Here is a 17,279-nt window from a genome sequence, read left to right on the forward strand (position 1 = left end):
TATCCATCTTCTGAGCTAACAACTCCTGTGACTCTTTAACTTTTTTGTCACTTCCAATTTTCTTTTTAGGTCGTTCACTTCCATTTCTACAGCCATTACATGGTCTTCCACATTTTCAAATCCTTTCCCTACATCTGTTATGACCAGCTCTATTCTACTCACTTTTTCTTCTGTACTTTTCATTTTTCTTTTCATTTCACTAAATTCTAGTGTCAACCATTCTTTTAATGTTTTCATTTGTTCTTGAAAATTTTTTTTATCTATATACTGTCCATCTATTTTACCTCCTATTCCTCTGTGCACTTCTTCTGTGTCTGCTCTTGTGTTTGTGTCTTCTATTTCTCTTCCTTGTATCTGTGTCTCTTCTGACTTTCTTGTTGAGTTGCTTGTCTCAGTTTGTTGGGTATTTTTTTCCTTTCCATGGCTTCTTGATGTGGGTCCTCTTCTTCTGGGCTGGTTATCTGTTCTGTCTCTTGCTTCCTTTTTTCTTTCTCACCCCTCCCTTTCCCGTTGCTTTCTTTATCTTCCAGCTGGGAGCCCTACCGTCGGGCATCTCTCAGCTGTTCGTTCTGTGGAGTTTCACTCCACAGCTGGTCTACCCTCGCGTTGGTGTCCTCCTTGTCGTGCGCATCACGCATGCGCGATTGCTCGTGCATGCGCAGTTGCGCACCTCTGTTTGGCTCTGAGCCATTTTTGCAGTCCTGCGGTCGGGAGGTCGCGACCCTGCGGGGTCTCCACTAACTTTGGGGAGCGGGTTCCTCTTTCCAGGGCGGGTCCCTGCTTTTTCGTGCAGGTAAGGCCTTCTTTCTCTTCCGTCGTCTTTTTTTCCCCATTGTTTTTGGTTTTTCTTTCTTGGGTGCCATTTTCTTTTTTTTCTCCACACCTTTATCTTTTATTTGTTGTGTTCTGTGTATCTGGGGCTTTGCTTTTTCTTCACTTTTTTTCTTCTTTTCTGGAGAGGACTAGTATTCTACCAGCCACTACTCTATCGTGTGACTCCTCATTGAATAATTAGAGAATCTTAAAGGTGAAGGGAAATTGCTTTCACATCAACTGTTGAATCTGCCTAAATAACTACAACTGAAATTTAGCATACCTCTGGAGCTTGTTCATGTTGCATTTTTGCATGATGTAGCATATCTCAACATGTTTCTCTGGATAGTGCAGTAACTGCTGCTTCTTTCTTTGGCTTGGCTTCGCGGACGAAGATTTATGGAGGGGGTAAAACTGCTGCTTCACAACTCCAGCAAAATGCACTTTCTTTTGCAAAACACCTAACGTTGTTTGACGTGTATGACGCCAAGTTCCAATTGATGTATGAATGTGAGTCATGAGCTGAATTTTGGCCAATAGCAATGAAAACTCCCTAAGAACTGGTTGCAATTATGTTGTTCATCAGAAAATATTTTTTTCAAGTGCACAGTACTGCTCGTGATCAAGCATTCAAGTTTCTAGCTTACTTGGGCCATTCACTGTAGAATGAGTCACCTGGACCTAGAAAAGTCGATTCAGTTTGTGTGTTGTGCTAAATTTGTAAATCATAGAGTCGAATAGCACGGAACCATGCCCTTCATCCCAACCTCCCCACACCGACCAAGATTGTCCCATCTATACTCGTTACACCTGTCCGAGTTTGTTCCACAACCCTCTTGACCTACCCTATCCATTTACAGTAAAGTCCCTGGTATCTATACCTATAGGGATTGGTAGTTGCCAGATAAGTGTATTTTCCAGTTGTTTGAGATTCACTCTTCCAGTGCCTAATACACCTGCATTAAAAGTAAGCAGTTTAAAAGACAAAAATACTTGCTCTGAACAAACTTCACTTGCATGAATATATAAACTTTAAAGCATTTGACTTTATTTTTGGAAACATTCTTTGAAAACAGTTAACCATTGCTGTATCTGCAGGTTCCTCCCCCTCCACGGAGCCACCTAAAAGACAAACAATAACATTATGGATGATTAAACTCTCCTACCCAAATTTACAGATAAAGCCTCTGACTGAGGCAACTCTTATTAAGCAGGGATAAGGAGACACTTTAAGAGTCACCCCAACAGCAAACAGCATCAGCTAGCTCTTTATCTCAGGTGACACCATTGCTGTTTCACATAACTTTATTCAAACAGCTGCTATAAGCAAAGCACAATCAAGGCACTCTGTTGCCCAAAGATTTATGTTACTTCAGAGAACATTTACTTGCGTATTTTTTTTAACCTATTATTTTATTCTTATTTATTTTAATTTTTAAAATTTAATTTCCATGATTTTTTTTTGTTGGTTGCTTTAATTTTCAGATACCAGGGGTTTTACTCTATATGTTTCCAAAACAAATTTGCAAGTGTACCTACCTCAGCTACCCCCACTGGCAGCTTCTTCCATACATCCAAAAAATAGAGTTACATCTCTGATTCCTATCATTATCTCTTTCCCCCACTTCCCCCAAACCTGTGTCCAGTGGTTCTTGATTTCCCCTTCTTTGGATAAATGACTTGGCTGCCACAACTGTCTTTGTCAACTGATTCACCACCCTCTGGCTGAAGAAATTTCTTCTTATCTCTGTTCTAAAGGGATTTTTTTTTATTCTGAGGCTCTGCCCTCTGGTCTGAGACTCTCCCACAACTGGAAACATCTTCTCCACATCCATTTTAATTAGCCCTTCCAGTATTTGGAATGTTTTAATTAATTTCCCCCTCTTCCTAAACTCCACCGAGTGCAGGCCCAGAGCCATTAAACACTCATTGTGGGATCATTCTCATAAACCTCCTCGGGGCTCTCTCGTAAACTAGCACATCCTTCCTTAGATATGGGGCCCAAACTGCTTAATAATTCTCCAAATGTGGTCAGTCCAGCACCTTCTAAAAATGAATGAAAACTTTACATTTACCTTCTTACTATTGACTCAGCCTGCAAATTAATCTTTTGGGCCATTCTATTAGGACTCCCAATAATTCATTTAGAGTAACAAGAAATAAAATCAGAGGAGTTGACCTTGGGCTGCCTGCTTTGGTGACACGGTGATGCAGCATGAAGTACTCCATCCTCATACTCCTGGGATTTGTTCAATCTTGGAGAGCTTTGCATTATCTCTATTAGTGGGTCAGGTACTCCAATTCCTCCAACTTCCCAAAGTTGTTTATTTGCTTGCCTAATTTACTCTTTAGTCTAGGAAAATAGCAAAACTATCAAAGAGAAGCTGATGAGTAGATGAGTGAATACACTGCAGGGCAATGGAGAAACAAGGAGAGGATAATTGAACGAATGAGATTGTTCTCTTGGGAGCTGGCATGGATTCCATGAGTTGAATGGTGTCCATCAGTGTCATGTAAGCAATGGACATGTACCTGATGTCAGAATGTTGAATGAATTAAATAGGAAGGCTGATCATCATTAATGTGTTGTTGGTTGCATCTAGTATCACCAATGATTCTGTACTTGGGGACAAAGTGGCTGCTTGAGGATGCCAAACCACAATATATCAAGTGTCATAAATACTCAAAAATACTGGAGAAACTCAGCAGATCCCGTAGCGTCCATAGAAGGTAAAGATGCAAGGAATGCAAAAGGCTCAGTCCTGAAATGTTGGTTAGACATTACCTCCGATGTTCAGTGTGGGATCTGCTGAATTCCTCCAGTACTTTTGTGAATTTACTGCAATCACAGCATCTGCACACTTTGCTTTGCATCCTATGTCATCATCTTTGTAAAGGAAACAAATTGTGAACTTGACCAGTGATGAAAAATTAACCAGTATAGGTAAGGATCCAGTTCGTATAGCTAAGGATTCATACAGCACACATTTATTATAATCCATTTTATGCTTCCTACATTTCCCTCTAAATGCTACCACTCAATACAAGAGCAATTTTAAATGTGTAATTCATCTATCAAACCAAATGTCTTTGGGATATGGGATTAAACCAGTGGTTTTCAAACTGCCTCCCTAAAGTCACTTCCACCTTAAGCAATCCCTATGTCATAAGTGCTTTGTAATTGCTATGGGATTGCTTAAGGTGGTATGTGAGTGGGAAGGTTGAGAACCACTGGTCGAGACTGAAATATTTTGCTTGAGACAAATGATCATTTACCCATTTCCTTTGTAGTTATGAAACCATGTACATAACAAGTCTTCTTTTCTTCTTTGGCTTGGCTTTGCAGATGAAGATTTATGGAAGGGTATGTCCACATCTGCTGCAGGCTTGTTGGTGACTGACAAATCCGATGCGGGACAGGCAGGCACGGTTGCAGCGGTTGCAAGGGAAAATTGGTTGGTTGGGGTTGGGTGTTGGGTTTTTCCTCCTTTGTCTTTTGTCAGTGAGGTGGGCTCTGCGGTCTTCTTCAAAGGAGGTTGCTGCCCGCCGAACTGTGAGGCGCCAAGATGCACAGTTGGAGGCGATATCAGCCCACTAGCGGTGGTCAATGTGGCAGGCACCAAGAGATTTCTTTAAGCAGTCCTTGTACCTCTTCTTTGGTGCACCTCTGTCTCGGTGGCCAGTGGAGAGCTCTCCTTATAACACGATCTTGGGAAGGCGATGGTCCTCCATTCTGGAGATGTGACCCACCCAGCGCAGTTGGGTCTTCAGCAGCATGGATTCGATGCTTGCGGACTCTGCCAGCTCGAGTACTTTGATGTTGGTGATGAAGCCATTCCAATGAATGTTGAGGATGGAGCGGAGACTGCGCTGATGGAAGCGTTCTAGGAGCCGTAGGTTATGCCGGTAGAGGACCCATGATTCGGAGCCAAACAGGAGCGTGGGTATGACAACGGCTCTGTGCACGCTGATCTTTGTGTGTTTCTTCAGGTGGTTGTTTTTCCAGACTCTTTTGCATAGTCTTCCAAAGGCGCTATTTGCCTTGGCGAGTCTGTCTCTTTGTCGATCCTTGCATCAGATGAAATTGTGCAGCCGAGGTAGGTAAACTGGCTGACCGTTTTGAGTTCTGTGTGCCCGATGGAGATGTGGGGGGGCTGGTAGTCATGGTGGGGAGCTGGCTGATGGAGGACCTCAGTTTTCTTCAGGCTGACTTCCAGGCCAAACATTTTGGCGGTTTCCGCAAAACAGGACATCATGCGCTGGAGAGCTGGCTCTGAATGGGCAACTAAAGCGGCATCGTCTGCAAAAAGTAGTTCACGGACAAGTTGCTCTTGTGTCTTGGTGTGAGCTTGCAGGCGCCTCAGATTGAAGAGACTGCCATCTGTGCGGTACCGGATGTAACTGCAACCTCATCCAACGCACCCCTACAGCCGACAAGGTTGTCATCCTTGGTGACTTCAACGCTCGCGTCAGCAAAGACTCAGAAACTTGGCCAGGAATCCTTGGTAAGCATGGTGTCGGCAAGTGCAATGACAACGGGCGCCTCCTGTTGGAACTCTGCGCAGAACAGCGGCTTGTCATTACTAACACCCTTTTCCAGCAGAGAGACAGCCTGAAGACTACCTGGATGAATCCCCGATCCAAACACTGGCACCTCCTGGACTACGTTCTGGTGTGAGGAAGAGACAAACGAGATGTGCTCCACACCAGGGTCATGCCCAGCTCGGAATGCCATACTGACCACCGGCTTGTTCGCTACAAGCTCAACCTTCACTTCAAGCCAAAGTTCAAGAAAGTGGAGCCCCCAGAAAGAGGTTCAATGTTGGAAACTTGCAGTCAGACGTAGTGAGAGGAAGCTTCCAGGCAAACCTCCAAGTAAAGCTCGAGGATGCAAACTGCCTCACGGACACGTCTCCTGAAACCCTCTGGGATCAGCTGAAAACGGGCTGAAGAGGTACTGGGCTTCTCCTCCAGGAAAAACAAGGACTGGTTTGACGATAACAAGTCTTAATTGATTATGATTAAAACATGGTTTTCAAACTTTTTCTTTCCACTCACATTCCACCTTAAGCAATCCCTTCCTAATCTCCGAGCATTTATGGTGGCATAGGGATTACTTAAGGTAGAATGTGAGTTTAGGGGGGCAGTTTGAAAATCACTGGACTAAACTAAAGAACTGATGTTGTTACAGGAGGAATAGGGCAACTCACACAAATGGGAGGGGGGGGGGGTAGAATTGGCATTGTTGAAACTGTATTTTTAAACATTTTTTTATCTTCCACACTATGAACCAGATCAATCAAAATACACACAAACGTTTCCCTCTTGAATATACACAGTGGCTTTTTCTTCCCCTCCCTCCTTCCCACCCACCTCCAAACCCATTAAACGTTCAACATATACAATAGAATAAAACCATTAAATAATGTCATCACACAATGAAAATAAACCAGAAAATGGTGTCATCTACTTTTACACACTGGATCAGGTCATCTCGTCTTCTCATTTTATCATTTTAGGGGGTGGAGGTCCGCGGTAGGCCCCTTCTGTTGTGTTCCATGTAGGGTTCCCAAATTTGTTCAAATAATGTGACTTTATTTTTTAAATTGTTATTTTTTCTAATGGAATACATTTATTAATTTCTATGTACCATTGCTGTACTCTCAGGCTCTCTTCTGATTTCTAAGTTGACATTATACTTTTTTTGCTACAGCTAGGGCTATCGTAATAAATCTTTTTTGTGTCCTAATTATTTACTTATATAACTTAGAAGAAAGATCTCTGGATTTTTTGGTATGTTGCTTTTTGTGATTTTATTTAATACCTGATTTAGATCTTCCCAAATTTTTCCACTTTCTTACATGCCCATATTGCACGTACTGTTGTTCCCGTTTCCTTCTTGGCGAGAAGGGTCCCATTTCCTTCACTTATTTAAATTATATTGTATCGTGCGTAACCTCGTGTTTATTATATTCTTCATGGTTCCAGAGCATAACTTTTCCCATATTTCATTTTTTATCTTTATGTTTAAATCTTTTTCCCACTTTTGTTTGGGTTTATAGCTTATTTCATCATTTTCCTTCTCTTGCAGCTTGTAATCACATATTCAAAGCTGCTTCCTTCTGGTAACCTCAGTCTGCTTCCCAATTTGTCCTTTAAGTAGGTTTTTAGTTGGTGGTATGCAAACATTGTACCATGTTTGTTGTTGATACTGTGTTGAAGTAACCTGCAATTATTAACCTTGATTTTGTGCAAATGCATCTTGAATCTGGGGTTCAGGGAGCAGAAATAATCCATTGGATTTAATATATAAATTTATACTTTACAGGAAGATCTTGTAATTGGAAGTAGTTTAGGTTAATTTTTTTTGTTTGTGGAAACCTAATGAGTGCAATAATACTGAAATGTTTAATTGTTTGTCTTCACTAAGGATTCCACTAGAGACTAATTGAGGTGCCACACAAGATTAAAAATTGCTCTTAATTATGTGCTGTAGTCATAATTGTCTATAAATCGCTCACTGATGCAGTTAATTTATCATTTTCCCGTCAACAACTTTCATGACCTAATTGTTTAAAAGAACATTATTTTTGTGTTGAAAAGTTTCAAATTTCTTCAGTGATTCTTTTTCAAGCAGCTGTTTTAAGTGTAATTCTCACAGTGGATGCAAATAGGCTGGAAATTCAGGATTTTTAATTAAAAAAAGCCCCAATGATGAAGTCTAGTCTGTTCATGGGCTTTAACTATGGTGGACTTGAGGACAGTCCATACTCTGGATATTGGTTTTGCTTGGCATCATCAAATAGCCATTGTCTGAATATCTGTTTTGTGGGGACCTTTTTCATTGATTTGTTTGCAATGATATCTATGTTGCACTATTCAGGCTACAGGAGATAACAGCAAAGGAGTTGGATTTTCCTTTTGTGGTGTAGTTAACAATGCTTGCATTCTCTTGCTTGGACAACAGCTGCCATTACCTGGATTGGGATTGTTGAATAGAAACTTGTGTTTGTCTCTATGATGGAATGGTGTTGATTATATTGACTGTGCTCTGGGGGACAAAATTATTTTCTTTCCTTCTTTGCTAATCTTGCCTCGCCAAAGGATTGAAACATTAGTGACCCTGACTTGAGGTCTTCATCCACTGGTAACCAAGTCCAAGCTAATTGGATACCGTTGCACAGTGGTTAATACCTATTGACAGACAGGAGCAATTACTCATTGGCTTGCGTGCATAACCCTGGCTCACTGTTGTCTGCCTTCTGGATCAGGGCTCAGCCATTTTAGACTGAAATAAGGAATTTCTTCATTCAGGACAATGAATGTTTAAGGACATTTTGTTTACCCCATGGTCCTGTGGATGTTCATTGCAGATTTGAGATTGATAGGCTGTCTGGTAATGTGATGAGAAAATGGTGTGAAGCTTCAGCTGCCGTGATTCTATTTAATGATGAATGCATAGTCCATTTTTGTTATTTTCTATTATTCAGTAATTTTGTCCTAATGACCCTCCTAAAGTATATTCTGCTATGCTAAAGCACAGTTTTTGTTGTTTTTTAAAATTTGTTTGGAACTAAAAATTCTGAGATGATAATTGATCACTTGGTATTATCTGGTGCAGAGTGCTTTTCAAAGCCCTGTTTTGTATTTTTCATTGGACTTGGTGAGAAAATTTATGATTCTTCGAGGTTCTTCTGCATCTTGTTATCCTGTATTTAAAAATTGGATATCACCTGGTAATTTTATGGCCTCAAGTAAATTTCTTCCTCCTTGATCTGGTTCCTAAAAAGTTAACAATCAAGCAATGAAAACACAAGTTGAAAAAGAACATCTTGTTTATTTTAATATTTGTTCAAATATCATTGAATTTATTGTAATTAATTTGAGTCCAGCTGTTTTGGTGGTCTTGGTTGAGATAGAGTGGAATGAAAATAAACTCTAATGTAGAGATGAGTTTGGGACAGATTAGTCAACAAGCAACATTCGCCATAAATGGTCCCTCATAGAAAACTTGAAAATGATTTGGATGGAAATGCCTGACATAAAAGATTGGTGTTTCCTTAAACTTGCATTGTCTTGTAATTTAATAAAACATTACTGTAGCCATAAACATTGTTTTAATATTTTATAGTAGTTGAAAATTTTATAGAATTTTAAAAAATGCAAATAGGTAGCTTTGTACATAATGAGGAAGCGTAGAGGATTGAGATAGATTAGCTAGTCGAGTGGTGTTCCAGCAACAACCTGGAACTCACCTTCAGCTAAATTAAGGAATTGATTGTAGACTTCAGGAGAATACAAACCAGTCCTCGTTGAGGGGTCAGCACTGGAGAGGGTAAGAAACTTCAAATTCATAGGTGACAATATTTCTGAAGATCTCTCCTGGGGCCATCATGTTGATGCAATCATGAAGAATTCACACGAGCGGCTATATTTTGTTAGGGATTTGAGGAGATTTGATCTGTCACCAAAGTCTCTTGCAAATTTCTACAGGTATATCGTGGAGAGCATTCTGACTGGTTGCATTACTGTCTGATATGGAGATGTGAATGCACAGGACAAAACAGCTACAGAGGGTTATAAGCTCGGCCAGCATCATTATGGGTATTGGTCTTTACTCCATTAAAGATATCTTTAAGAAGCGGTGCCTCAATTAAGGAGCTTCTATTATCAAGGATCCTACCAGCCATGCATGCCATACCATTTTCTCATTGCTACTGTCAGGAAGGAGCAATGAGAAATATACAAACTCGGTGAAACACAAGCATCTTCTCTTCCACTGCCCCCACCTCCACCACTGTCAGATTTCTGAATAATGAATCTATGGAGACTACCTCACTTTTTCTCTTTTTTTGCACTAGTTGTTTTAAAAAATCTTGTATTTATGGTATTGCAATTTTACACAGTGTTCTGCACAATACTGTTGCTGTAAAGCAACAAATTTCGTGACATGTTTATGACAATAAACCTGATTCTGACTATAGGACCTCAAGGAATCTTTAAAAATGGTTTTATTCTCTGCACTGTTCCTGAAAGTATTGTCCATCCAATAATTGGCACTGATGAACCATTCTTTGATCATTGGGCAAAGGATTCAAATATAAGTCTGTCGCTTTTCCAAAGGACATGTTTAACAGATTTTTGCTAATATTAATCTTTAAAGTTAAAATCTTTAGTTATAAAATATATATTTCTTGATAAAATTAGGTTTTTGGGTGGACGGGCAAATTTACAGACACCAACCATTTTTGGAAATGCCAAATCTGTTAAGCGACCCCAATAAAAGTAGAACTGTTTGTTCCTTGGGATATCTCCTCAAGGAGGATATCTAATTAAACAAAAGGCTCTTTGCTTGTTTACTAGCATTGTTAGAATTGAGATTTAGATGGCATCGATTATGCTCAGCAGACTTATCGGAGACTCAAACTTTTGAAAGTGGCTTTGTGGCCAGAGATGCTCTTAGCATATACATGGGGAGTAACTTCAAATGGCCAACTGGCATGATTTATGCTTTTGGAGAAATGAAACAGAAATGGCGTCATGAGTCCTGTGGTGAGATTTTTGGAGAGAAAGGTAACTGGAACCAGAGGCTTTTTGAAAGCAGAGGAAGTTGACCATCCTGTGAGTAAGACCGGATTGAAATGCAGTAACCAGAAAAGGCATGTTACTCCTGGTCAAAGGAGAACACAGAATAAGTGGCTTTTGAATGAGGAAGACCACTTCTGACTGTCTATTTAAGATAAAGAGGGCAGTTCATCCATGCCCATTTTCATATGGCCACTTTGTTTATCCCTTGTCTGGGTTCGTGAAGTCATTATGGAAGAAAATAGCCACTTTGCCTTATCTTTGAAAAGAGGGTAGATTTATTGTGTGGAACACAGAATCCAAAATCTCTATGCAAGAGAGAGAGAAAATCATTGGTATGAAGAAACATTGCTCTGAAAACAACTTTACAAAAAAAAAGTTATGAGTTTTAGAGGTCTGATGACTTGATATTTCAACATACTTCATTATAGCTTTTGAGCAGCAATTTAAAGAAATCAGATGCTTCACACTTCATAATTGTTTTTGAACAGCAGTAAAGTCTTTGAGTTTCAACACAAAATCTTTGAGATTGAACTTTAAAATCATCTCTTCAAAATTATGCCTTATCTGTAATGGATTTGGTTTTACCACACACATACATATATACATTTGCACATAGTGTGTTAACTAAGAACTGTTATGTTATTAATAATTAATAAGTAAAATTTATTGTTTTGAAAAACCATTGTCTTGGTTATTACCATTACTGTTGATTTAGTTCGTAACAGTTGGGCAAAAAAATTGAGAGTTAAGGATTATAATTATAAAAATAAAATGAGTGGGTGCATGAAGTTTAGAATGAATTATCTTTAAAAAGATTCTTCTGGGATCAAAGGCTTCTTTATCTAACTTTCTGTGAATCACAGAATAAAATATCTCTGAAGTTCAAAACTATTTTCTTATTAAAATATGAAAGCAGATCTTCAGAACTTTACAACTTGATAGGAGGTGCATGCCCTAATGTGCTATTTGGTTTTCCAGTTTGAATACCTATCTCACACCAGTTTTCCAAAATAAATTCTTGTATCTAAATGTTTATTGGAAACTACCATAGTAAATTTGTAGTTCTAATTCCGTTTTTTTTTATGGAGAAATTGTTTTTTTAATATAATTGCAGCATAATTATGAGCAGTTTTGTTGAACTCAAAAAGCAGAAACACAAGTATAAAATGTGTGCTGATTCTTTTTCTCTTCAGAGATCTAATTCAAAAGCTGAAATATCCCATAATAGCACATGAAATGTTTAAAAAATGTGCTGCATTTAATACGATTTTGACAGCAAGGTATTTGTAGGCAAAATCCAATGAGATTCTTGCAAATGAAAGCCAGAGTAAGTAGGTATTATTAGGCCTTTTTATAGTGGTAGGGGTGGGGGAGAGAATGTAAAGGCAGATATTCTTCATCTTTAAATCGCTTCACTTACCATCATAAAAGCTCTAAGGGTGGATTCAGCAGGTGAACTCTGATCTGTCTAGAGGGTACATTCAGAGGTGGGGTGAAGTCATTCCACCTCCTGCATAAAAGAATTATTGTTGAAAGCCACTTCAAACAGGAAGGTAAGATAATTGACGTCACGCTGACAGCTCCGTTGTCCCGCTGCGCTGTCACAACAGTCAGTGGAGCTATCAGACTGCGCTCACTCGCGCTGTCCCGCTCTGGGGCGGTGGCTGCTGTGCTATATATCCCACCCATTTTCCCCCGAGAAGCCAGCAAGACTGCACTACTGCCTTTTCTGTCCTCTGCATAAAAGGTAAATTTGCCTCTTTTTTAAAAAAAGTTGAGCAGTCGATAACACGGCTTTTGTGCATAAAAACCCCTATTGTTAGTTGAGGAGAATGGATGCTCACTTGGTGATGGTTATAAGAGCCATTTCCAGGAATAATTAAAAAAGCAGTACAGGTAGTGAAAATTTGTTGCAGCATATTTTAGTGTTTCATGTGCTAATACCAGCTTAGAAGTTTTTGTTTAAAAATTATTAAATTTTTTACTCCAGAGTGATGACAAATATCATTAACTAAATTAAAATTTTATCTACTAATTATTTGTTGTATTTATTGCAGCTCAAGTCATGTTTCTGTGTTCAATGTTGAACACACTCTTGGAACCAGATTAGTTAAAATTAAACATATGCACAGGTCCTGGTTTGTGGTGCACGATTAAGCCAAATACTGAACTTGACTAATTAATGCATTGCAAAAAATAATTTTATTTTTGTGCCCTTGTGAAATGTGACACGAGACCATAACTTTTTTTTACTGGATGGTGAAATCGCAAACAACTGCACAAATTACAATAATATAAATAGCCTGCCCAATATTACCTCTGGCTGAAATCCTTCTTCTTTCCACCCATCCCTACTTACACTCTTTCCATTGTTGAAGTAAATCAACTTGTGTTTTGACAATGACATTGGAATCATTCTGGAGGACAAAATTTCAAAAACTTGTGTATTTTTCTGAATTTGTGCCTTGAAAAATGTGTTTTGCTTTGAAATATTCTGTTTATGTTGCAGTGATTTCTGCAATTAAAACAATGTCTATTTACTTTCTCTTCAGAGTGAATTAACCAAACTTCTTCAGCCACTGTCCAATAAAATTATGCAGATTCAAGATTTCAGAGAGCAAAACCGTAAAAGCAAACATTTTAATCATCTGTCAGCAATTAATGAGAGCATTCCTGGTCTAGGATGGCTGGCAGTTGTAAGTATTTACTTGTTCATCTAAACCAGCTGCTTGCCAAAAGATTGAGCTTGTATTTTCAGCGTATATTATTGCAGCATTATTTTGTGCTTTTGTTAAGGGATTTTTATTTTGTTTGATATGGATTTTTTGATGGTTTATTTTCTGTTCACATCTTCCTGTTCACTGGTGGAGTTGCAAAATGACATTGGGATTATGTTGGTAATTGTGGAATCTTTTGTTGGATGAGATAGAAGACTGCACAGCCTGAAGGAGAGAATGAGCAAAATAGAAGCAAAAGGCAATTGTTAGCATAATACTTATATGCGAGTGTTAATGTTAAAGCAATTTTCCTTTCTACATGTAATGTATCATAACTTAATTGTGTGTTAAATGAATGTAATTGTTGTGGAATGCCATAAAAACGTAATCTGTTAGCAGGATATGTTACCGACAAAGAATCAAGATTCCTTGCATTTTCTGATATTTCATTTTAAAAACTTCCTCTTGTAATGGTATGCAATTACACTTAGATAAATATCAATTTGAAGAATTGCTATCACTCAGGTGCTCAATTATTATCAGCAATTGCAGTCAAATCCTTGAAGCCTGGCTCTTCCTGAAATTGGACCTTTCTAAATCAGTAACTTCAAACTGCCCGAAATAGTAGACTTTTTATGTGACAGGTTTGTAACACCCTCCTGTGAAAATTAGTTTATGCTGCTGCCAGATTTGGATGGCTACCTATGCTAATTAAGAGAATGAGTGTTTCAGAAATGTGCATTTGTATGATCTTTGGCATCTTGGTGGCAAACATGGTTTGAGTATATAAGAATTGCAAAATATGAGTAATTTTTGTAAATCGAAATTAATTAAACATTTTTTTATTTGTAGTCTCCCAAACCAGGCCCTTATGTTAAAGAGATGACGGATGCTGCTACGTTTTACACCAATAGGGTTCTAAAGGATTATAAAGAAGTGTATGAGTATCATTTACATTCTTTTGGATTTATGGAATCTGTAAATATTTTAGTTGTCTAATTTTCTGCAAACTGCAATAGTGACAGGTTTTGCATAAATTCTAAATTTTCCAATTTGACAAGCCACTGATCTTCTCAGCTATAACTAATTCCTGTACTCAATTTGACTTTTACTATAGAAAATATTAAAAATTTGTGCACACTTCATTTGAGTATTTTGAATATAGCCAGATGTTTTCATTTATGTTTTCTATATTTACAATCAGGTATTAGGATTGCTCGTTAAAATGATTGGGAAAGTGGGAAACCGTGGGAAAGCTTGTTAGATGGCATCATTTCTTTCCACAAATCCTGCTTGACTTGAATATTTCCACCATTATTTTAACAGATTTCAGAATCTGGAGTATTTTTCTCCTATAGTAACTTCAATGCATGAAGCATCTTTCCAATTGTATCTACCAATTACTTCTTGCATGTGACCAGCATATTCCCATTTCACCTCAGAGCAGCATCCACATCCTGTAAAGTCAGATGGTTTTTAATCTTTTAAAAATAATTTGTAAATAGGTGGCCAGAGTTTACTCTGGCTTTCAGAGGTATTTTCATTCCATTCTTAAATGTACAAAATGATGTTCTTTCAACAAGTTCCTCTTCGTAGTTTGTGCAAATTGATTAAATCTTTCTTAAAAATAAATGGCCATTTAATCCCTCAAGCCTGTTCCTCCAGAGGGGTATACACTCCAGAGTATATACAATATACTGTTGTATATTTTCCGTATTGCTTGTACCATTTAATGTCAAATTTTCCGAAGTTTGCAAATTTTGCGATGTTAGAAAGAGAAAGTAGGGCTTATTAGTAGCAAAAGTACATCAACTTAATTCTATTAAAATTTTTTCCTTTCAACAATCGTAACTCTTGAGCTCTAACTCTCCCCCCACCCCACCCCCACCCCCACCCCCCCACTCAAGCAACAACTCCTGGGAACCCAGTATTGATTTGGAGGTAGCAATACATTCATCATGACTGACAGTAAGATTAGTTGGCTTCCATTTCAGAAGTTAGTGCCTTTCATCTCTGCCATGAATATATTTTTAGCTCTTAAATTTTCTTTTGCCTAACCGACCTAGTTTGTGAGAAATGAACTAGATCTTGTATTGAGGTATTTGTCATTCACAAGTAAATAGTTATATGGTGATTCATTGACTAATGACCAATTTCTTAAACTTTCAGTGATAAAAAGCATATCGAGTGGGTTAAGGCCTACATAAACTTCTGGACTGAGCTTCAGGCATACATCAAAGCAAACCATACTACAGGGCTTTCATGGAGCAAAACTGTAAGTTTTTTTTTGGATACATAAATCTTGCTGAATTCTTTTCCTCATGAGATTATTGCACTTTTTGCTATGTGGATTGACAGTCGTAGTTTTGTAGTTCGCGGATTTCAGCTCATGAAAATCTGATATACTCCTGTTAAAAAGAACGCTAGTGTCCGTCATCATTGTCGAGTTAAGGCAGTAGTTGTCAATTATTAATATTTGATATAAGCTTATCTGAGTCCATCTGGTGAGCCTTTGACATGCTGAATGCCTTTCCTTGCTGCTTTCCTTGCCTGTTTCTGTTGTCAAAACATAAGCTGCTAATTAGCATTTGCCAGCTTTGAACATAACCTCATTGCAATTTTGATATTCTTCCTTTCCATAAGTAGGTATTGGATCAGTTAGTGCAACTTGTTTACTCCTCACCTTAAGATAAAGTATCAGTACAAATTAGGTATCAAACATGAGACATTGTGGTTTAATGCTGCAGCTACTGTCAATGTATTGATTCCCCAGGAGATTTTGAAAATTAAAGGCACCTTTTAAACTCTAATTTACATTGAACTGTTTTTCAAAAATGGTTTTTCGTGGGAAAGGAAGCATGAATTAAATGGAAACTAGCAATCAAAGAAATGGTCAAATGTAAAAGTACAGTAATGAAAAAAATATTTTTCATCAGAATATAATAAAACTTGGATAATATTTTATCAGGGCAAAGGCGGTTTCATCTTGAATTTGCTAAATATAAAATACACGTAAATGATCTTTTAAACAAGGTGGAGAATTAATGAAATTAATCAAGATTGAAGTTGGATTAAATAAAAATTTTGTTAACTGTAGGGTTAATTTCTTTGTGAAGGTCCCACAAACAACAAAATTAGTTAAGTATTTAAAGAGCAGAAATGGGACAGGCTGTGTTGAGAAAAGCAAGTTCAAATGTGTTGATTGTTGCCTGACATTACTACAGAAGGGCCCCTTAATTGGTCATGGTTTTTATTGTTCGCTTTGGTATGTGATGGTATTGAATTTTCACATTAATCAGTAAATGAAAATTCCTTTTAGCTAATTACAACCTAAGTATTTTGCAATTGTCCAGTTCAGTACTCACTTCTATCAAATTTTATTGCACTTTTTAAATGAATGAAATTTAATAAATTGGATGTAAAAAGAGAAATTGGGGCTCGTTGCATTTGGACTTTCAAATAAGAGAAAATTAATTTTCATTGATTATATTAACAAGAGAGCATTATAAAATGGTGACACTGCCTAAGCGGCTGTACTGACAGCATTGCCGCTGGTACCCCCGGAAGAGTGAGAAACGGAGGCAGCGCTCCCCTACGGGGTCCTACTGCCAGTCCTTCTGCTGACAGCTTCATACAGACTATAAACGGCTTATTTACGAATCCAACAGTGTTTAAAATTTTGTAAGAGCAGGGTCTAGGCCCAAGATGGCAGTGCCTGTGTTTGGTAATGGCCACGAGGGGCTTACAGGCTCAGGGGGAGCTTTGGACCAGCACAGGGACCAGTAATGGGGATAACAATCCCCATTGAGGAGAAGCAGAGGAGACAACCACGGCAGCAGACCAGTGAGGCGCTCTGCTGCTGAAGGACACACAGGTGGTGGGTGAACTGTTGGTGACTTGCGGGCAAGGAACATACACAGGCTGCTGGCAATTTAAGGTCAAAGGACTTGCACTAGGCTGCGGAATGCTGGAGACTGGCTCATGAGAAACTGGTATCGGAACCAGGATTCGAGAGGACAAGAAGGGCTCCTGAGGGGCCCTGGAACCTGAAAGCTCTTGGGTTTGAACTGAATTGGAGAGCCTGTGGGAGCACTGGAACCAAATCCACAGACATTTGGTTACACTGAGGGGATTCTCTTTTGCTTCTCTAACTCAATGGGG

General features: G+C 38.5%; 1 protein-coding gene across 2 annotated transcripts in view; it reads left to right on the forward strand.

Annotated features, from left to right (window-relative positions):
- Window positions 1-17,279, forward strand: part of cap1 (CAP, adenylate cyclase-associated protein 1 (yeast)) — a 49,993-nt gene that overhangs the window by 13,808 nt on the left and 18,906 nt on the right. For both annotated transcript variants that reach the window (XM_069895697.1, XM_069895696.1), the window contains exons 5-7: window positions 12,954-13,097; window positions 13,971-14,056; window positions 15,288-15,393. In XM_069895697.1, the coding sequence (XP_069751798.1) occupies window positions 12,954-13,097; window positions 13,971-14,056; window positions 15,288-15,393 (336 nt within the window). The remainder of the gene's footprint in view (window positions 1-12,953; window positions 13,098-13,970; window positions 14,057-15,287; window positions 15,394-17,279) is intronic.

This window comes from Narcine bancroftii, chromosome 8 (genome assembly GCF_036971445.1).
Source record: "Narcine bancroftii isolate sNarBan1 chromosome 8, sNarBan1.hap1, whole genome shotgun sequence".
NCBI lineage: Eukaryota > Metazoa > Chordata > Chondrichthyes > Torpediniformes > Narcinidae > Narcine > Narcine bancroftii.